Here is a 23,960-nt window from a genome sequence, read left to right as displayed (position 1 = left end):
GTTGTAAACTCTCATTTTATGCCTCTCTAGATAAAGTGTGCTTCCCAAACTATAATTCACATTACAAGGTTATCATCATTAATACGTACTGAGTTAGTGTAAATTACTTTTGTCCTTTATCTGTGAGGTTCATATAGCTGAACAAAGCTGAGAAATATAAAATAAGAGTGAATTTACTTGCAGAGGCATGTCTTTATGGAAATCGCCCCCCTATCACAACTAAATAAACTGAGGAACTGCAACCTCCCACAGACTCAATAGAGCATAGATTTTCTCCCTCTTCCCACACATGGCCAAACACATGCCATTAGGAGTAATGGGAGATCTATACACAAATGCCTGGTTCTAGCACATGAACAGCTTTTACTAAGGTGAGAGGGATCCATAGACAGAGATATGAGAGGTGCACAGAGGCCTCAGTTCCTTCCAATGGCTCAATGGGTGGCATTCACTTATGCATAGTGGGTGGGTTGGTGAATTATAACAGGGTTCTGTTGAGACTATGGGAATTCACTGCATATAGGATGAGCACCTGTGGGAGACTGGGTTGTATCCTCTGTAAATATTCCCATATTGCAGCTTTTAATTCTACTGTTATTGAAAAACTGCAACTGCAAATTTTGCAAACTGCTTCCCCGCCCCCACTGTCCAAATTGAAAATTTGTTCCCGGGGCTCTCATTACTCACCAAGAGGATCACATTAGCATTAACATTAGGTGGAAAGTGTATCGCTATGGAATAATAACCAAGGAGCATCCACATGACATTCAGTGGTTAGTCTAACAAAGTAACTCAATGAAGACTTCTCAGTAAGTTAAGCCGTCATGAAATAAGAGGTGAGATGCTCTTGTAGACCAGGAACTGGTTAAGCAACAAGAAGCAGAGAGTAGGAATATATGGAGAGAGTGCAATGAAGTTAGAATTTTGCATTGACTTCTGTGGCTCATGGTTGTTGTGATCTTGGAGATGTGGTGGGTGAAAGATAGTGTAAACATGTATTACACTGTGCAAAATGAAGGGTGATTGTTAACATGAGAGAACACCTAAAGATTCCTAAATACCAGACTGAAAAGTGTTTTGTCTGAAAGCTGGATTTCTTACAAATGAAAGGCTTTATTGATTATTGTGAAGCACTCCTGTCAAGAAGTAAAATTACGATGAGCTACACCTTAGGACACTTTCACAGTGGGAGTTTGCTCATGTTTGGCATGGAATTAAATGAGCGGAATACCTTCTAAAAATACTTTGGCAGACAGTTTACCTATCCCACATATTCGAAGTCTAACAAGTCTTCTTCAGTGTGCAGCTACAATTTTCAAGGGCAAAGTATTTGAGGGACTTAGGCTGAGATGCTACTCACACTTACCTGGGGGTATGTCCCAGTGAACTCGCTGGGGCTTACTTCCTAACAGAAATGGATGGGATCAAGTTGTTTATCTTGAAATTGCTAAATTCTGCAATGCAACTATTGCAGCATACATAAGAGTTAAACTACGACTGATATCCTGTTACAAAAAGCCTCTGGCTTTTTTGAATTTTTTATTTTTTTTTTAAAAATGTATTAGCTTGTGTCCGGACAGGGACATTATCTTGTAAACAGGTCAATTACCGGTATATTCAGTTTTTCTCTGTGTGTGATTGGCACATGAAGGTCAGCACACTCGTTTCCTCAGTCACTATATTCATTGCTATTCTACTGCTTACTGTCTACATCAATGAGCAGAGCCTGTCAGAAAATATCTCAGGTGCTGGAGTTTTTTTGTCCCTACCCATAATTACTCTTCCTTTCTCCCCTAATTAGCTTATAGAATTAAACTGCAGTTGGCTTGTACTTTTAATTAGTGTAGAACAAGTAAGGACAGAAAGGGATATAATTGGGGGGCGGAGGGATGGCGTATGGTGATGCAAAGGCAAATGGTTATTAGTCTTCATGGTTTTACTTCAAAAATCAACATGGTCCTTTTCATTAAATAGTCTTCCCAGTGGGAACTATTTCCCATCACTGTCTAATAACAGCAACCAAAGAATACAGATATTTCCACACTACCCCCAATGGCTTTTATAGCTCATAATCTGCTCTTGAAGACTTAACTTCTGTGTGGTTTTTAAAATCAGGTAAGACTTTGGTTAAGTGAACTTTAATCGCTAGTCTGAAAAGCAAGACATGTGAACATAATCATGATGTATCTGGGTCCCTCGTATATCAACTCTAATATGCTCTGCTTGATATATCCATCTAAGGAAGTCACAGACCAGCTCTTGTGTTTCAAAGCAAAAACTATCATTCCTTAATCTTTAGATATATCATTGAACAGCATACAAAGGGAAAAGGTCATTGCAAAGGCAATCTTGATGTTAAAAACTTTAAATCAGAAGGCCTGTGTAGATGTGAAGCAGTTGCTAAGGGATGCCCCTACTACAGGAGTGGTCAGACTTATGGCTTGTGCTTTACTATAATCTCAGGTTCTATGTGCAAAAGACATAGTTAGAACTGAAGAACATGGAAGAGAATGCCTAGGAAATTTCCAAGACTAGGAAATTATTTTCAGTCTCAGAACTGAAGGAAGATCACAGTCCTTTCACAAATGTTCACTCCGGGTTAGCTATTTTCATTCCAATAGCATAATTCAGTTAGAAAAGTCATTTTGTAGCTATTACTCTAAAATAATTGGGAGTCAAAAACCCTTGCAGATCTATTGCAACTCACCCAGAGAACCCTGGGAATCACAAAAATAAACAGTAACCCAAACTGAATAAGACGTTTATCGGAAAAGTAAATATCTAAGACATGTGTCATGTTACTGCAGCATCTAAATTTTATACGTTGATATTTTTCACTTTAGAATTTCCTGGTTTCAGCATCATTTTTATTATCCAGGTCTTAACCATAGACAGTTCCATAAGTCAGTGCTAGTGTTAACTTTTGCAGGTGCCCAACTATGAGTTGGTGCCCTAGAAGTTATGAGTTATGAGAGTGGTTTAGAACAAGAGGCTGTCATGCTTCTGGGCCTAATTTTACAACAACAATGGTTATGAAACTTTACTCCTCCAGTTTTTAAAATGAAATACATTTTTCTCTGGAGGATTTGTGGCTTGAAGGGAAAGTTTTAAATACTGAGATAATGATATAATCAGTCTTTTTTGAAGGTCAGAAACATTATGGTTATCTGAATGCAACACAAAGTTCATATGCACTATTCTTCTGTTGTAGCTTCCTTATTTGGTTTTTCCATTCAAAGAAAACTAAACAATAGTAAGGAGAGCCAATGATTGGAAAACAATTTCACACTAGTTTCACATTGTGTCATACACATGTATTATAGTTAGGGTTTAGATCCGTGGTTAAAATGGATGTAAATTCAATTTACAGCATATCATGAGAAAATCTAGCTGCGAATTTTAAATACGTGGTTATTATTATTATTTATATTTATTAGTCACTGTAGTCACAAAAGTGATACAAAGTGACTTACAACACAATATAAACAGTAAAACCAATGTCAACAAACCAACTAATAAAAACCTAAAAAATGTATCTATACAAATATGAGTTCCACTTATTTATTAATTAAGCAAGGCTCCAAATGATTTTCCATCTGAAACACAGGCATATTTTTCTCAGAGTTGCGCATCATTATGTATTTTGCAGTCTTGAGGTTCCATAAACAGTTTATAAGCACTAAAAAGATAGCAATAGATGGTCTGGTTCTCAGCCATCTGTATTTTGCTTGTGACAATGATGATGGCTTAGCAGAAAATATTTTGTTTTCGAAATCATTTAGATGATTCGACATCAGAAACCACAAACTGGAGAATGGATATATTTCAAGAATTGAGATGACAATCGATGAACCACTAAGGCCTTGACAAATTTTAAATTAACAAGCAGTCACATCATGCTGGAATCCACTGGGTCTTACCTAAAATGCCAATACATTCCACCTGGGTTTGATCCACATTTGACCCTGGGTTTCCTTATACACATGTGTATACGGGTTTCCGTATACACATGAGAACATGGCACATAGTACTTTGTAGTTCATTCTGTTTTTACTAAATAAGAAAACAAACCTATACTTTGGTTCGATATGGCAATAATTATACAATAATATTTTTGTTTAGTTTAATTATACAATAATATTTTTGTTTAGTTTGTAAGGTTTCTTTTTCACCTTATATACTACTGAATTATTAGTTTAACTTAATGTTTATTTAAGTTTAAACTTTGCTGCTGTGGGAAATTTTTATTATGGAGTAGTTTTATTGCTATTTTCATAGCAGGTTATGGCCAGTTAGATTTAACAGTTAATTGGATTTTTGCAACAAAACATGCTGCATAACATTTGCATAGTACATTTTATGGAAAGAGATACTGAGCATGTTGTGACACCACTTTACTAGGGCCTCTCGACTTCCACGGGCAAGATGTTATAAATATTTTACAGAAATTGCAATGTCATAGGGAAACTGTACTTATTCATGAGAAAGGGTTCCCCTGGTCAATATTAGGGAATGCCCTTTGTTTTTGGATGAAATGGAAACTAGAAAATGCCCCAACAATAACATGAACAGGCAAGTTTCTTCTTGAACATTTCTATGTTATTCCTGGAACTTCAATATCCACACCACGACCATCTTATATAGACTGGCTCAGGATTTAATTGGTTCCATGACAACCATGGAGATGTCTCAACATATCAGGGCCTTACACTTGTGGCGGATCACGCCCTTGATCTGGTCTTACTATATAATAGATTGGGAATGATCTGGTAGTGGGAGGAGTTACAATTACTCCGTCATGGATGGCTTGTTAAAAGGTTAGCTTTGGAATGGTGGTGGGAGTTTTCCTCTGCAAAAACAGGCAACTTTGCAGGATAGTCTGCGCCCTGAAACTGATAGAATCTGAGGGATTCCTGAATGCTCTGAGGGCATTAATAGCTGACCTCACTGATGCTCCTGTTGACTTCCTTGCCTCACTATGGAATGGTAAGATGGGTATTGGTAATCAACACAATCAGACCCTCCAAGTGACCCTATTTTCCAGGGACATCACTGATTTAGAGAAGCCATCCCAGTTTCTTATTTGATCCTGGAATGTCCCACTTTTCCTTAGGATGTCCCTATTTTCACTGGAAAATGTTGGAGGGTATGGAGTTATCCAACCCCCAAGCCGTCATTAGGCAATCCTGTATAGGGAAGTTTTTCTTCTTCTAATATTTAACATTTTATTATGTTTTCATATATGCTGGAAGCTGCCCAGAGTGGTTGGGGCAACCCAATAAGATGTGTGTGGGATATAAACAGCAAAATTATCATTATGGAACAGGATGTCCCTATTTTCATTGGATAAATGTTGGAGGGTATGCACAATCCCTCTCAAATGCGATATCCAGCATTGTGGTTCAGCTCCCTGGGTTTCCAGAGAGCTGTGGGTGATGGAACCGGTTGACTGACTACTTGAGCACCAGACGCGAGTATGACTGAGCACAGGAAGGGGAGACAAAGTAAGGGGAGAGGACAAAACTCTAAATTCAGCTGTGCTACAAAAATGAGGGGAACCTTATTTCTTTCATGGTGGAAAAATAATAATATAATCTTCCCTCCTGGCTAGAAATTTCCTTAATTTCCCTTTGCAAGCCTATTACTCTAGGCCCAGCAGCTCTGATATTGTGGGGACAGGACAGTCATGGCATCTTATATACACTCCTGCCTGTGTCTCCTATGCTATTCTGTTTCCTGGTTCTTGAGTCCATAAAATGGAGGCAAAACCATGCCAAGGAACCACAGGAAAGTACTAGAGCTGCACTTTCTCATACTTTTGACATTGTGGCCCAGTTTGACAGCCTGACCACTACTTATACAGTTAAATAACAATGCAACCCCCCTTCTGCTTAGAAGTACGTTTTGCACCAAGATTCGCAGCTTGTCAGACAGCTGTTTGGCAGTAACTGATCCCCTTGTTAATCCGCAGGTAATTATTGTAATGCCAATTGCTACAGGGTAAACTTTACACAGTAAAGAAAGGTAGCTGCTAATTACTCAGGAGTAATTACCCTTCTATATAACACTTGTAGATGGCATGCAGTGCTCTATCTAGTCAATCTAGCCTAAGATCACTGTGATCTTAGGTAAACTGCCCAGTAGCCACAGCGGCTGCTGAGTTCAGCTGAAGGATATAATCATGCCATTAGTCAAGTCAGTTACTAGTTACATTTGTTCCAAAACATATCTCAAACATATATTGCTTGGTTCTTTCAAGCCCTTGGCTCTATAAGAAGCCAAAAAAACCCAAAACTCTGTTTCCCTAGTTTATTCCCTGACCAACACAAAGTGGGGTTGCACATTTCAAAAGAACAGTGTGTTTTGCCATATTGCAGCAGCAGAGAACTTAAAACTTCTTTATGCTTCTTTAGTAAACTGGCCCTTTAACTCTGGTGCTCTACTGCTGAAGTTGAAGCTCACGGCCAGGTTCATGCTGTTTTAGGAAATTAGTTATCTATCCTTCCTACTGTCTTGAGAATTCATTGTTTTCAACCTGCTGATTATTATATTTTTTAATTGTCACAAGCTGCTTGAACTGTGTAAATTAAGATTCCAGTTTCTTAATGTTATGTGGAAAAAACAGAATTTTTATAGAACAACCAAAGCAGTGATAATACACCTCAATCTCCTATGACTCACCAGTCAGTGGTTCTTATGGAGTTCATGCAATACGCTAAATGCTTTCCCACCCCAATATGTCGAACTGCTCTGTAGCTTTCCAAAAAAAGAAAAGAAAAAAGCCCAAACCCTGCCCCTCTCACCCATACAGCTAAGAAGGAGCACACTTAGCAGGGGCATAAAATATTTGCAAACTACATGCCCCTGTTTCAGGTCACTGCTAATATGGTGTTAAATTAGAAGCTCCTCTTACAAATTCAGACTTAGGGCACTTAAAAAAAAAAGTTAATCAATACTTCAAACAAATCCATTACCAGATAGCAGCTAAACTGCTCTACTGCAATCCTGTCCTGGTATCGTTTGTATGTTCCAACTGTGTATGCCTCTCAGGCAATGCTTGTAACATTTCCTCTTCATGAATGATCATCTGTGCAACCGGCATAGAGGCATTATTCCAAGAAAATGTTAAAAGGGACAGGGGATGAAACTAAAGCTGAGCCTTAAAGTGAAAGGAAGCAATGGCTTTGACATACATTTTTACTTTGACGAGCAAAACAGACAATGACATACCATATTGCAGGCTAATTTATATCTTCTTCTTTTTTAAAAGTCTTCTAAATAGCCTAAAATCAAGAAGAATGTGTTTTCTGGAAGGCCTTCGTGACAATGACTCACAACAACAACACTGTGATGCAATCAAAAAAGGTAACCTTTCCTTTGGTAGAGCAAACCTGTCATACAGTATTTTCACCAATGATGTGCTTTTTCCTTAAAGGAAGGCGGGGTTACAACTAAGTATCAGGGCAATAAAAAAGGGGGTCTTATGTCAGGGACATTAGAAGTCAGTTAACAAAAGTATATGTTCAGGCTGAGCTGAAAGGGCTCTCTCCCCCCCCCCCACCCCGCAAAGCATTTTAAGTCTGCTGAAATTGAACTGCTGGTTGCACAAAGAAGAAAGCAGACAGTCATTAGGAAGTTTAGATATAAACTCAAGAGTGAAAGAACATTTTCTTCAAGCTGGCCAGCAAGCCGAGTTTCAAGCAGCATGAATCCTCTACTCAGTACCTTGTTATTTTCGCTGCTACTTCTTCTAACACTCAGAATTCAGGAGCTTATAGAGGCTTGCAGCTGTGCCCCTGCACATCCACAGCAGCAAATCTGCGATTCGGCTTTAGGTGAGTCATAAACACTATACTCTTTTTATGCTGCCTGTAAGAAATCAACTGACGCTAGATTAACTGTGGGCATACTTCTCTGCAAACCCTTTAGGGGCTCATATCCAATAATGGTTGTTTGGGACTCTGAAGAAGTGGTTACACACAAAAAAGATTTCAAGAATAATATTACAAAAGCATCTGGAAGCAGTTGCTCCCGTTTATTTTTGCTTTTCAGTTTTCTCTGCAATGATTTGTTGTAATTGGTGGCTGAAATCTTTTATGGGTTTTCTTCATGACGAGTTTCCGAGCATTAGATTCTGACATTTAATATGTAGAATAATAAGGATGTGATTATATGTGTTCTGTGGAGGGCTTGTAGGCATTCTGTTTGTTACACTGCTTTCTAAATAGATATTAACATTCACTTATTTTTTAAGATAATCTGCTTTCTATCATTTTAAATCTAGAATGTATCATGCTCAAAACATGCTATTTAAAATTGTGTATGGATGAACATTTCTGCAAAATACTCTATAGAGTCTAAGTATAAAATGCCTAGTTTTATTACTAAGTATTTGATCTATATCTTTAAAAATCTAAAGTTTTACAATTTGAGAATGGGATAGGAAAATGTGACTTTTGTAGTCTTTTCATTTTCAGCTTGAGCTGTGGCTAGTTAGCTTCCATCCAGAGTGAACAGTAAATGTAGAACATGAGTTTCTAAAATGTCACAAAATTAGCATCTCTATGGGATAGGCAATACCTTCTGCATACTGATTAATTGCTTTCATGTGCTGACAGAAAATCTTTGTAGCCATGACAAACTCTGTTTAAAACCATCAATTAAATTGTTTCTTAATCTGGCTGTGTTAAGTAATGTTTTCATTAAATTACGTACAGCAGACATGACAACCTAGAATAATGTGAAGTATAGGAAAAAGTACCAGCTAGTGTTACTTCAGTTAAACAGCTGTTAAATGCGTAAAAGGAAGCAGTACTCAAAATGCATCTGATGCAATTCTGGTGCATGACACTTCTCTGAAATGTGAAATATATTCACACAGATATTGTGCTGATGACCAGTTTGAAACTAGGAAAGAAGACTCTGACACCTGACAGTGTTTAGTAGTACATTAAGCGTCAATATAAAAAGAGTGAGAGAGGGGGAGGATCCCTCTACACAGTTCTTAAAATACCTTTTTCTAGGGTTTGAAAACCAAGCATGCAAAACTCTAACTTGATCCAAGTGCATGCATTACTTAAAAGTAAACAAATACTTCAGTTGCTACAATGGAGCAAAATGGAATGTTTAGTTTCTTAACAGATTTAATTCTCGAAGTGCTTTATATGGGCAACTAAAAACATAACTGGGTTCATATTTAATCTGGACTACTGAACCTTTACTTACTCAGGTCTTTGGAGTGTTAATGTGACAGGTGGCTGGGGAAAGCAAAGACCATCCAGTTTTTCTATACAGCATATATTACTGACTAATGTGGACTATAGAGAAAGATCTTATGCTTGCTATTATACCTACTAATAATAAACTCAGCTGGTGACTACTGGCAGGATTCTAGCCAAAATGGGGCCACTAAGAAACAAGAGGGATGTATCAACATTCTCGAAGAAACCTCAGAAGCTCAAAAATATTTAGCAAAAAGAATTGAAGGGGGCCAAAGCACACCCACTCAAAACAGACCAGTGAGAATTGAGCATGCTCAGTAGTCACATAATGCTGACTGAGGTGTAGTAGGAAAATGAGGAGGAGGGGATCGAATGCTGAACAGAAGCACTGAGTGCTGCAGCATTTTGTTGTAGGTCCTTCTTGTAAACCCATATTTCCGTATTCTGAAGTACACTTTGCAGCCATTGTCATTTATACTTAAGGCCAACGCTCAGAAAGCACATGGAAGAATGCCACCTATGAATTAGGTGCTTGCTTTTGAAGTATGGTCACAGAATTGTGAATGTTTCCTATACCCAGGGGCTAATCTACTATAACACAAATGAAGTCTCAGCTTCAGGGCTCCTAATCCTGGAGGGAGCGACTTTATTCATGCATGTATATAACATCTCCCTAATTTTTACCAGCCCCCCCCCCCACCAATAACTTGAAAACTATAAGGCATAGGGAATATTTATCCACACCAGTGACTTGTGGGATAATCCAGTATAGCAATTTTAATCAAAATCTGAGGTATAATAGTTAATTTTTTTAAATTGTGGTGATCTATCATGGAACAACCCCATTGAAGAAGATAACAGTGGTTACCCAGATCTCACTACTGGTTGCAAAGGGGTCCCCACAACAGCTCAAACTTCAGGGGCCCCCAAATGTAGTTTTACCACTGCCTATACCTGCTGCCCCCTTTTCCAAATAAAACACAAGAAGGAAGCATGATAGAGGTTGATATTTGTAGAATTCTCTTAAGACATTATAACTACTGAAGGAGCTCCGGTTGATATACTGTGAGGGATGGAAGTGATCGTATGACTGCTCTTTGCAAGAGTTGTGGGTTGTAAAAATTCAGAAATATCACTTCCATAGTCTGAACATCCTTTTTACAGAGCATGAAAATTTAGAGAATGATTACGAAAACATGAAAAATAGTAGTATGCCTGTGAATGCAGAATAGGATCTAAAGATGATAAATTCTTAGCACCAGACTTTCGCTTCTTTGAAAGTTCTTTACTATTTTTAGTTCTAGTTAAGTTATTAATAATTGTTAACTTCTTTATTGACTACTTTATAAAACTTTTATCTTGCCCTTCCAATGCATTTGCTTTGCTTACGTCAGCCATCTCAGAGGTCAGAAACATATACATATTTGTATACATTACCTATTGTACATATAGACCACTGAAGAATGGTCAAAATATGTTAGGCTTAGTTATACGCAGTTTATTTTGATCTTTTCAAATGAGTATTCATTGGTTATGTCAGCTTAATTTATTTATATTTATAATATAAAGCTGCTTTATTTACTAGTTTATACTACTCTATTATGTGGTATTTTAATGTTCAGTTTGCAGTTTCTTTAGCCATTGGGATGTTCAGGGAATCTCACAGCACATAGTAAATCAATACAAAAAGAAGAAAAGAAAAAAATGTTATACTAAAGGTATATGAAAATTGTGCTAATGCTTCAGCTGTTCCTATCTTTTTTTGCCGTTCTGTTTCTCTTCCTTTTTATTAATTTTGCTCCTTTGAAAATTATATGTGAATGAAGGAGGGTATCCCAGGCACGTTAAATCAAGAGACCGTATACATGGGTGACCTTTGGCTAATTCAGAACCCTTACCATTCCCAAGATGAAACAAGAAGCACTTTCATTGTTGCATTTGTCTGTGTGATTAGTGGTTTTGCTGCTTTTGTTGCTTCAAGCTATGCCTAGTTTCGAAACATTCATAGCTACTAAGTAGGCCCAAGTAACTTGGAAGAAATAAACTGGTGTGTTGGAATTGAGAAATATCATGTGGGATGGTGGCAGAAAACAAGTGCATGATTCTTAAACGTGCGTTTGTTTCAGTATATGGCAGCAAAAATTCTATATTGGGCACACAGTAGACAATTATGTTATCTACTACACACTGTTTATACAGTATACCTTTATATGTGACCTTACTTGACAAACTTGACAAACTAGCTTCAAAGTAATAATTACTTTTCAGAACATGAGCATTATTTTTTACCTCCCACATCTTACATCATACTTGATTCTACTAGGAAGTAAATTAGACTTTTAAGAGTTATTGAAAGAAATGGAGCCTACCTACTGAAAATTACAAATATTGAGCACTGTATTTGTGTCAAGAACCATCTTTGCTCAAAGTATATTTTAGGAGAGATTCCAGAATTCAGGTAAATGCGTAAAAGAAATCAGTAAGCACAAAAAATAAGGAACCCACTGTGTGAGAATCTACACAAATGGAGGGAAAAACAGGGGTTCAGGTCAACATACGAAGCTACAATATATAGCAAACAAAGTACAACAAATGTGTTCATCACAGTGTACCCACTATTACAAGGCATACAGTGCATACAAGCGGAACTTCAGACTTATCACAACAAATACAATATAACAATTAGTAAGATATATTCATATTGCTGGCACAAGGGAATTCTTGAAAGCGGTGGAGCAGCTGTAGCAACAGACAGGACCGGAGCCTGGTGATCCCAGTTTCGAAGAGAAACTCCTTCAGTTGGCAATATAAGAGAAAACTGTGGCAGCCCCAGCCAAACAATATAATATAAACTCTTCCTGACCATGAGAAGCAGCCATGCAGATAGAAACTGCCCTACCTCCTCCACCCCACTATCAAGGCCTAACTGGATGCTTTTTAATGGACAGCAAGGAGAGAGAAGTTATATGCATCTTCCAAGTATCTATTTATATAAAATACTTAATATTTCTGGAAACAGAATGTATGTCTTAGTTAGTGATGATGGATGCTTTCTATTCCTCACAGATATTCCTCACAGGCTCTCATAGAATTTTATGTTTAATCTGGCCCTCTTCCATGCTGATGAATTAAATTTTGCATAAAAATAATATAAAGTGTCTCAAAAGTGCAGTCCTTTGCATGCTTACTTCACTGTTCAGTGATGCTTACTCACATGTAAGTGTGAATAGAATTGCAACATCGATGCTCTTTGTGTACATGATGTTGGCTCTCCTGATGTTCTTATGATCAAGAGGACAAATGGAAGTAATATACTACCCCCCACTCTACCCTTAGCTAACCATAGCTTTGTACTGAAATATTGTGAGGGTTTTGCAAAGTACCTAGAGGATTTCTAGACACAAAAATGAGGTAATGATGATGATAATATTAATAATAATGTGATGGTGATAATAAGCAGCTGCTGCAGCTGACACCTGTGGAATAATCAATATTTTCAAGACATTTTTGCTCAGCCTGTGAGGAACTGTCAGTTCTGAGCTGTTGTTTAGAACAGGAGCAGCTTGACCCCATGACCTCATACTGGAGAAGCAAGTTCCTTTGCAGCAACAACCTATGCCATAAGCTTGGATAGCTGGCCACACAACTGAATTCAAAGCCCTTAAAGAATAATTATCCAGCTTTCACGAGTGGCAGAATAGTTCTCCCTTCTATAATTCATGGCCACCAAGTAGCTAGAAGTTAATACTTTTTCTTTTTTCTTTCTCGAAACCTTTATTAGGCATTACAGATATAGACCATCTTAAAACAGCCATATAAAAAAAAATTGAAATATATACAAAGAAGCAGCCATATAATATATATACACTAACAGAAATGTATTAATATATAAATTCTACCTCCTGGACTTAAGATGCTGGTCATTCCTGCTTTAGGTCATCCAGGGCTAGCCCAAGACATTTTGCCACCTGAGACAGAGAGCAAGTGGCAGAACTCCCTTGCCTGGTCCTGCCAAGTTGTATAATACTCAATACTGCCAGCAAAGTTGTTGCTGTTTTGCAGATGAAGCAGAATATCCCACAACAGTCTACCCCACACTCTGGCAATATAAATACAACAATAATACATTAAAAAGCTAACAATATGCTGCCCTTTCAAAAAATATCGTGCCTAAGGTGGTCACCTCACTCTCCCTTATGGTAGGGCTAGCCTTGAGGCTCCTTCCTACAGGACATCTACATCATTGTTAAGTGCAGTGATTTATAAAGCTAGAAGGAGCTAACACATACCTTTTCTGCTGCATAATGCTAACTAACAGGCTTTTGCAAATGTCCTCATTTGCCACACAGCAAATTGTATTTTGTTTGCTCAAAGGAAGTGTGGTTTGGGGGCTATGGAAGCATGTTGGAAACATTTTTAAATTTCTTTTATAGACAAACTCATGAACCTCAATGAATAAGATCCCAGCGTCCTTGCCAGCAATTTTGTTATGAGTTCTGAAGCTCTGGAACTCATTAAAAAAACACCCTACTGATGTATTAATCAGCAAACTTGGGTGATCCAGTATTTTACCACTGAAAGAATACGAAGTAGCTAATTTGTGTAATTATCACAGTTGATATTTCCAAATTGGCTACCATTCATCACACTAATGATGGCTGACTCCAGCTGAAATAAGAGAACAGCATACAGCTGAACACAAATTGGAAGAGACAACCCATACTGATACACAGGAGAGCGACTTCATCATTACAATTTTGGTTAACCAAATCTTTAGGGGTCTGTATTTTCTTCATGACTGCAAGACAGAAATATTTAGAGCAGGCTTTTTACAATACTACAGGATGCAAAACAACATTCTTTTCTTATACAGTGGTACCTCGAGTTACAAACGCCTCAGGTTACAAACGCTTCAGGTTACAAACTCCACTAACCTGGAAGAGTTACCTCGAGTTGAGAACTTTGCCTCAGGATGAGAACGGAAATGGTGTGCTGGCGGCTCAGCAGCTGCAAGAGGCCCCATTAGCGAAAGCACACCTCAGGTTAAGAACAGTTTCAGGCTAAGAATGGACCTCCGGAATGAATTAAGTTTGTAACTAGAGGTACCACCGTAAAGCTGTCAAAATAAAATTTAAAATACTGTGGCCCATAGGTGGGATTTTCTCATCCAGTTTGGTTTCTTTGAAAATGCATCACCCATCAGTAAAACTGCAGCTATGCACATATTTCAATTATATAAAATTATCCTCAGAGAAAGGAGGGGGGACCAGGGAGAAGTGACATGGTCCACCACTCCTTTGTTGAGTTTGGTGGAGTAGAGGGAGGAGCAAAATAGTTTTCAGACTGTTGGCTCAGGGCCCAGGGAAAAGGCAGGCAGGAATAAATACAGAATTCCCTCATTTATCTCTCTCTTTTTGGTGATGTCCACATCAAACAGCAGATGATCAACCATCTACCTGAGGCTTGAGCCTTGGGTAGGAATGGGCTGTGAATATTTTCTTATAAGTAGCCCAAAATTTCTTTCAAGAGGCCTTAGTATCCAATTCATTGGACACAAGAGTTGTTGGACATGATGGCACCTATGCTATCATCACATCAGAGGTAGATGAAAAATAACAGAAACTGCAGAAAAATTAGTGAGAGAGAAAGAAATCTTAATCTTCTACCTGTTACCCTCCCCTTAATGTTAAATACATCACATGACTACAATTTTCCTTCACTCCTTTGCTGTATGTAAGAGATGTTCGAGGGAGGATTAAGGTGTTAAAACCTTGCATGGGAAAGAAAGATTGAATTATCTCTTCCTAGTAAAGAGCTCCAGCATCTTGTATGGGCAAAGAGGATAACATGACTAGGAAGAAGAGCAACCATATACGAACATCCTTCAGAGCAGCAGCACTGCTATGCTATTTGAAGGCTGCTATACATTGTTTACCTTGGGAACAGTTTCTTTGCCTAATAGTAGTGGGGTGGGGCAAGGACATTAATTTTCATCTGGTCACTGATGGAAGGCAGCACACAGAAGCTTGGACTGCACAGCACAGCATATATGTAGTTTACTGAGAGTGTGCAAATATGAGGGTACTTGGAGAGAAGTTTACTTATTGCTACCAACTCATATTGAACTAATGCAAGAGCAAAGCTGGGTTACAGCTTGTGGTTAGTGACTAGAAAGCTTAACCATGAGAAATCCCAATTTGAACTAAATGCTATACCAAAACTTGGCTCATCTTGGAACAGCAGTACAAAGGACAGAGAAGGAGCGATGTAGCTATGCGCTCCCCTTAGGAGTCCACATATTCCCATCGTGAAGTCAATTGGACCAGCCTGATACAGCATCAGTACTGCATTAACAGAATTTGGTTGAAATCTAGATGTAAGCACTTGTTATGTGAAATTATTACCATAGGAGAACTCTAGTCTTAATCACATTCGTCTTCATATTACCTGGGGGGGGGGGGGGAGAGAAATAGGCTGTACTAAATATAACAGCAGCTGTGCTTTATAGTACAAATAATATGTCACACTACAGAAACAACAGGTGAATAAATTCTAAAATGTCTGTTTTGCTTTCATTTACTCGCAGTGATTCGAGCAAAAATTTCCAGTGAAAAAGTGATCGCATCAAGTGAAGACCCTCTTCATACTCACAAAATGATTCGATATGAAATCAAACAAATAAAGGTACATGAAAAAACTTGTTTATTATGATGCTTAAATGCCATTGAATACTACTACTACTCCCGGTCAGTTTTATACTCAATTTCCAATGTGCACATAAGGGTGCAATACATGCTACTTATCTGGGCATAAATTCTGTTGAACTTCTGATCAGACATATATAAGATTGTGCTGTAACATAATTTTATAGCTTCTGAAGTAATCATGTCTGATCCATGTTTAGGAGAAATATTTTTTGTATTGGAAGTTGTATTAGAAAACAACTAACACAAAATCATAATTGTAAGTACTTGTGTTAGAAACAAGATTCAGGACAGATTCAAACACTTTGCTTTGCAGATTCTTGGAAACCAATTGGTAGCCAGTGCAGCTATGCCAGAATCGGGGCCTGTCCTGCCCCAGTCAACAAGCTGGCTGCCAAATTCTGCACCAGCTGCTTTTTGAAGTCTTCAAAGGCAGCCCAACATATAACACATTACAAGATGTTACCAGAACATTGAAAACAGTAGTGTTTATATATGGTATCAGATTCATTTTATACCACCATTGGTAGGGGCTTGAGAAAGCCTAGGATGAAATATTCCCCAACTATTCAGTTTAGGAATCTTAGGGTTACAATGGTTGATTCAGACTTTAAGAGTGGACACTGCATGGGTTTAGATGGTTCTTATGCATACTCTTGGCAGACAAAGCTTTCTGAAAATATGTATGATGGAAAGAGAATCTGTCTAATCTACATTTGTCTCTAATTTCAAAGTCAGCAATAAGTGTAAAGGTGTCATTTGATTTTGATAATAAGTACCGGTAGTTCTGTATAGCCAATATTCTGGTTCACCTGAAAGGTCAAGGTTGCAAGTCTGAGGATGCTCTTAGATCCAGCATTGTTCCTTGATACTCAGGTTGGGTCCAGATCCAGAGGAACCTTTCATCAGCTTCAGCAGCTTCTCCAGCTGCATCCTTTCTTTCTCTTTTGCAAGTGGCAGAAAGAAATCCCATTGAACACAGAATAGAACATATTTCACGGTGTAGCTGGCAGTAGAGAAGTCTTTTCCACTGCATTGCATCTGGGGAATTCCATTTAGGGCAGTTATGAGGCTGGAGGAGCCTTGTGGTTATGATATTTGCAAGACCAATTTCTCCCATATCTGCGCTGACTTCAACACGTGCTTCGTGGCAGTTTGTACTGGCAAACACTTAAGCACCCACTTATCACATTTGCTTGGATGAGTTCAGCAGAGAACATTGTTACTGATGAACACATTTTATTAGGAAAAAAATCAAGATACATAAACTTTTGAGTGGAAGATCAAAATTTATGCTTTGACTTAAATGGTACTGTAAAGACATAGCTGTCTTACATGTTAGAATATTTATAGACCTGAGACATTCCTTTATAGTTTCCATCCCTTGTAAATGGCAATAAAATATAAATGTGCGAAGGTAAGACTAGATATTTTTTAAAAAAGTAAACTTCATTTGGGTAGATAAAATTCACTTGTGCTATGTTGCGATAGTTGGCCTAAATTTAGATCTGTTGCTATGTTTTTTAAAGAAACCTTTCTGTTCAGCATTTAAACTTTAGACACATTTTTCAGCAATATTTTGAATTAATAATAATAATAATAATAATAATAATAATAATAATAATAATAATTTTTTATTTATACCCCGCCCTCCCCAGCCAAGGCCGGGCTCAGAGCGGCTACAATTAATAATTAATAATACAATTTATAGCTGTTTACAATTGTCAACACTTAACACAATATAATAATGCGAACTCATTTACAGTTGCACTTCATTAACAATTACTGATGGAAGTTACTTAGAAGGCGCATTTCATTATTTCCTTTCAAAAATAATATACATAGGCTTTTTGTGTGCATTGTTTAAGAAAGAATTATGTCATTCAGGGGTAAGCAACATGGTGCCTTCCACATGTCTTTGGACTATAATTTGATCATCCCCAGCCAGTAGGCTCAATTGTTGGAAAAGATGGAATTTGTAGTTCTAGTAACTTGCCTGAATACTTTCCATGTGAGCATTGGACAATAGGAAACTAAAATAATACTATCAAGAACAGAGGCTCAGCATATAGGAAGGCCAAAACTGAATATGTCACTTTTCTGAAATTCATACCAAAAACAGGGTTTAATACAACACTAGAACTCAGCCTCACACAACTGTCAGGCTAATCAAGCAAATATTTGTGTGAAAATTATTTATGTTAGACATTGTTGTGGTTTATTCATGGTTCTGTTGCTATGCAAAGTAGAATTTCTAAACTATATGACTAAACATTTAACTGCAGCCTTGGCTAATGGCTTGATTAGCCTCCAATTTATAACTGAGGAGCAAGCTAGAGGGGAGAAGTTCCTACTCTGCTCTCCCCTAGCCCTCCCCTAGCCCTCCAAGAGCAGGAGTGCCAATGTGAATAAAATATTGTGGGGGCCCAGGTAAGCCCTTCTCCGGATAATTGATCCCATGATGTGGCACACACACACACAATTTGAATGGGAATGCCCATCAACTTTGGGGAAACATGGTCCCCTCAAATATTTTATTGTGGGGGCCAAAGCCCCCACAGCCCTTAGGAGTTGGCTCCTATGTCCCAGAGGACTACCCTGTGGACAGGAGTTTGCACATACTGGCTAGTCAAGCCACAAAGCTGGAGAATCTTATCTAGCTGTACTGCCACCCACCATACCAGCAAGGTTTCAATTGTAACCTCACAAAAAATCTTAGTCACAGCACTTTTTTCTTCCTTTTTCCTAATACAGATGTTCAAAGGATTTGAAAAGTTGAAAGATGTTCAATATGTCTTCACACCTTTCGATTCCTCTCTCTGTGGGGTGAAATTAGAAGCTAACAACAAGAAGCAATATCTCCTTACAGGTACAGTACACAGAAGCCAAGGCAGTACACAAAGTATATATTACAGTACCATGGCCAGTGATTATTATGCTATTTAACAATATAAATACTGGAGCCCATATAAAGCCAAAGTTTGGGCTGTGCTGCTATGGAAAACTGTGCTCGCATAAGTAATATGATACCAAAGGGAGGAATTAAAACATTGCGCTCTTGTGGTTGTTCCAGCAGCGCAAGCATTTTTGCTTGGCAGACAGCATGAACCCCTCTTCCCCTCTACCTGCTTTTATGGGAATTCTCCTGACTCTCTAGCATGGGTCTGAGGAAGCCATAGCGGGATGAGAGGGTAGGAAAGGCCCCCTTGCGCTGGCATCCAATAGCATGCAGAATTAGTGGGATTTGGGCCAAGAGGTCCCTGCGCCACCACCCAACCAGGAGACAAATTGGGGCAACCTCCCAGAGTAGATGGCAGTGGGCTTAGGATGAGAAGTTCTGTTGCACTTGTCTGCACATGCAGTGATTTAGTAGGATACAACCCAGAGAAATTTCTGTTACAATTGCACCCCTTGTTTTAATTCAAAAAGTTGTCCTTCTTGCCATTTCAGATACGGAGACAAATGTGTAAACTACAGTACTAAATAACATTTAAAAACTCAAAGAAGTCTGAACTGTCCCATTACCTCCAATAGTGGCTATAACCGTGTCCAGGCATGTGCAAGAGGGAGGCAGCCAGGTACACTTGCACATGCCTTGGAGGACTAAGCCAGCTAACAGATCGGCTGCTTTTTTGTTTGAGTTTATAACTTTATTCTAACAGGACTCCTGCCGTGGGCTTCAGACAAGCTCTGCATTGGCCTGACTATGTCTGTTTGCGATATGTGACACTCCCCCCACAAAAAAAACCCCAGTAGTTTCTAGCAGGCGAAGTATACAGAAGAACAGTAGTTTGTAAATTAAAATAAAATGTAAGAAACTCTTCCCTCTGCCCAAGTATGCACGGTGGCCTCCAAAAACTACATTTGGAAAAGAGAAACAAATGTATTCAGTACTTAGTTGTTTGCTGCCCTGGGCATCTAAGAGAGGATAGAAAATTAAATAAATAACAACAATAAAAACAGTAGCCTGGAGGAGACTCAGGATGGGTCAGTGTTATTCTATTTAGTGGTGGGGTTACACAGCAACATTTCATTGCAGGCTCCACTCCATGTATTTATTCATTATGTTAAAAAATTTTTTTTGCTTCAGCAAATCTTAGGGTGACATTCACAAGTAACTGAAGTCAAAAACTAAACCTTTCATTGATGTGGATTGTATCTTTAATGTTGGGAATGCAATTCTGAATCCTGTGTTTTGATGTTTACCCCAATGCAGGACAGATTTTAGATGATGGTAAAGTTCTTATCCATTTGTGCAATTACATTGAACCATGGGATGACCTTACCTTCTCTCAAAAGAAAAGCCTGAATCAGAGATATCAAATGGGCTGTGGTTGTAAAGTAAGTATACCTTACCCATTGGAGTATCATTGCTCTTTCAGACCTATAGCACAAGAAAGGTTGAGCAAGGCAATCTCTTTCATTTGAGTATTTGTTTGAACTCATAAGCCCAGGCAGCCAACAAGGTGCCCGTCAGCAGTTGTTGGGACTACAATTCCCATCAGCCCCAACCAGCTTGGCCAGTGATCCGAAGGGATGGAGGTTGTCATCAAACAACATGTGAAAATGGAATTAGCCTTCTTTGGCCTGCCTTTTCTCATTAAAACTAATATGGGATGCATTCTGACTTGAAGGAAAGTACACACACTTGTGTGTTACACTTTTCCACATCAGGCTGCCTTGGCTTGGGTGATTCTTGTTAACCTGGCATATCTAGCACAACTTTTCTTTGTATTTCCATCTGATCTCCTGGACAGTTTTCTCACCAATGCTAGATACTGCTGGAGAGAATTAGATGAATAAGCCATGTTTCACATGCAAATATATGTTTATCATAAAAATGGCGCATGCACTCAAGGCTGGTTCCCGTATTTCATGTGCATAATGTAGAAATTTATCTTTAAGGTACATGTGCAACATCAATACAAACTTCATGACTCTAAGGGTCAGACTACATGTTTAGCTTAAGGTGAAATGTGCAGCTAAATTTCTTGTTTTTTTTCAATCTTAGGAGGCCTCACTGGGAAGTTTATCCCTTCCCTCCCCAGTTACAACTCACCCCACCCCACCCCCTGTGTGACTAGTAAAGGGTTAGTTGCTGTTATTGTTTTTAAGTACCTGTTGGGACCTTATGTGTAGCCACATATCAATTTTGGGAGGGTGGCTGTGGCTAGGAAAGAAGGGAAAGCAAGAGACATAGGGCTTATTCACATTTACTTTTCCTTCACTCTTTCCAGGCACTGTCTACACTTTGAAGGTCTATGTCGGAGCACCCTTTTGTTCCCCCTCTGGAGCTTTCCTTGAAAAAATCCACTCTTTAAAGCTCAACTGGAGCAAATGGCAATTTGCGGAACATCTGAATTGATGTTTGCTCCGATTGAGTGCTAAAGAGCGGGTTTTCACAGGGAAAGCTCCAAGTAAAAAACAAACTAACCCACACACACTTGGACAAGGAGCTTTTAAGTGCAGCCTTTGCCTGGAAAGAGCTGAGCAATAAATAAGTGTGGATAAGGTCATAGCAGCATATCATTAACAGAGCATAATCTGTAGTCTGACCAAAAGAACAACTTGCGGAAATAATGTTTTTATGATGTTTTGAAAAGTTTTTATTTTACTTTTCACTGTGTTTAACCAATTTGCATTAATTCTTCTTCTTCTTCTTCCTCCTCCTCCTCCTCTTCTTCATACTAATAATATTTAAAAGAAGGTAACATCTCACAGGAAACAAAATGTGCAGTCAAATATATACTGTACAAGTTGGTCAATATTGTCTTATGATCTATGTTGAAGGAATGCATTCATTTTGTACATATATAACATATATGGTTAGCCAAAAGATCTAAACTGTTCTATGTTGAAGAAACCCTTCCCTTGTCCCAAAGCAACTAGAAGAGGACTGAGGAACGTGTGGCCCTCCACACTACAACTTTCACTATCCCTGACTATTGGCCATGCTGGCTGAGACTGAACTCATCCCTGAACCTTCCATAAGGTTTACAGTATTTCACTACAGTCTAATAATTTGGGTACCAGTTCCTTTGCAGATATGGGTAGATAGAATTGTACGCACTGGCAAAGTATTTTAAAAAATGGGATATTAATGTACTTTTCCATGTTTAGATTTCTACTTGCTACATGGTACCCTGCTCCATCTCTACACCAAATGAATGCCTGTGGACAGATTGGCTGATAGAGAGGAAGCTGTATGGTCACCAAGCAAAGCATTACGCCTGTATCAAACGCAGTGATGGAACATGCAGTTGGTATCGTGGTGGCCCTCCTCCAGAAAAAGACTTTGTTGACCTCAGTGAACCATGAATCATGTAATTTCTTTCAAAGCCCCAGGGGGTTAAGTCCATCCGACGCTGTGCGCTCACTGCTGCTTTGAACTTCCGACAACTGTCTCTTGCTTAGAAACAAAAGCAAATTGTGCTGTGCAAATAAAGTACAGAGGTTGTAGAATTGGCATCCAGTCAAGAAGAGCAATGAATCTCCTGGAGGTAGCACTCCTTGATAAAACTTTAGAGAGCAACTATGTGGAAGCACTTCTTTGTTCTTTAATAATAACAATAACAATAACAATAATTCTGCTTTTGAAATCAAAATGAATGTAACCATATAAAACAAGATTCATCAAAATTTGGACTCCTGTTAATAGGATGAATTTGCTCTGTTTTATTCCAAAATAGCACTTCTGAAAAAAATGGAGTAGCATGAGACATAAGAGCTTTGACAGTATGTATATTATTACAGTCTGCTGTAAAAAGTCTGATGAAAGATTATTTTTCCCATTTCAGATTATTCAAGTTAAATGTTTTTTGAGTGCCATTTAAAATGTTCTACTTCACTCTTCTGTATGCTACTTACTATGTCTCATCTAGCCTTATCTTTGTCTTGAAGGATTTGTTCATAACACATATTTGATAATCAAAACAGATCCAGTGTAGCAGTCCAATCAACTGGAATATACTCTAAAACAGAAACTAAGGCTGATTATTGTATTACACAAGTATTATGACATCCGCATCCCCTGAAAGAACACCATGACATTATCAGGCCAAGTAAACCCAACTTCATACAACTTAGAAAAAGACTTTTTTTTTCCTTCTAGTGGTTTGAGAATGTATGCGGTTCTCAAGTCTTGCTAACTTATACACAAACAAGCAAAATGAAGGGAGCAAAACATGGACAAAAGAGAAAGATGGATGAATTGATCCTAGGGCATGAAATGCAAGTGCCTCTTGAAGTATTGTAGGGCATTTCCAGAGGAGGCTGGATAGAGTTTGAGAACCTTTAGCTTAGACTGAAACACAAAGCTAGGATGATATGCTTTGGCCTCACACATGGGGTGAAAGTAATAATAATAATAATAATAATAATAATAATAATAATAATAAATTTTATTTATATCCCGCCCTCCCCAGCCGGAGCTGGGCTCAGGGCGGCTAACAACAGTCAAAATAGTTCAACATTCTAAAAACATTCATTATAAGATTAATTAAAATCAAATTAATGGCAGCCATCAAGCAAAATCCTGTGCAGGTTGCCAGAGGAGGGGGTCAGGCTGCGCCCTGACCAAAGACCTGGTGGAACAGCTCTGTCTTGCAGGCCCTGCGGAAAGATGTCAGGTCCCGCAGGGCCCTAGTCTCTTGTGACAGAGCGTTCCACCAGATTGCAGCCGCAGCCGAGAAGGCCCTGGCTCTAGTTGAGGCCAGCCTAACCTCTCTGTGGCCTGGGATCTTTAGGATGTTTTTATTTGCAGACCGTAAATTTCTCTGTGGGACATACCAGGAGTATCATGATCATCACTACTTCAATAATTATAGATGTCCAGATGCAGTGCCTGGAACTTAAATATTTTGAAATATGATGGGACAAATCAAGGACAGCTCCGGTATAACGACCTCTACTGAGTATGCAATTTCCTGGTTTCTTCATGCAAAATAGTTCTACATTCATAGAATCTTAGAACTGTAAGGAATCCTGAGAGTCATCTAGTCCAGCCCCTTCCAATGCAGGAAACCCAACTAAAGCA

At 38.5% G+C, this 23,960-nt stretch overlaps 2 protein-coding genes across 2 annotated transcripts in view; one reads left to right on the top strand and one right to left on the bottom strand.

The window, feature by feature from the left end:
- Positions 1-23,960, bottom strand: part of SYN2 (synapsin II) — a 147,054-nt gene that overhangs the window by 39,656 nt on the left and 83,438 nt on the right. The gene's annotated exons all lie outside the window — the stretch shown is intronic.
- Positions 7,458-23,276, top strand: TIMP4 (TIMP metallopeptidase inhibitor 4). Its single transcript, XM_081901256.1, has 5 exons — positions 7,458-7,835; positions 15,808-15,905; positions 18,680-18,794; positions 20,142-20,266; positions 22,046-23,276. The coding sequence occupies exons 1-5, from the start codon at positions 7,706-7,708 to the stop codon at positions 22,241-22,243; spliced, it is 666 nt and encodes a 221-aa protein (XP_081757382.1). The 5' UTR covers positions 7,458-7,705; the 3' UTR covers positions 22,244-23,276.

The sequence above is a fragment of the Podarcis melisellensis genome, assembly GCF_964234715.1.
Source record: "Podarcis melisellensis genome assembly, chromosome: 2".
Lineage (NCBI taxonomy): Eukaryota > Metazoa > Chordata > Lepidosauria > Squamata > Lacertidae > Podarcis > Podarcis melisellensis.
The sequence above is the reverse complement of the archived record's forward strand: the minus strand, read 5'-3'. Positions and strand labels throughout refer to the sequence as shown.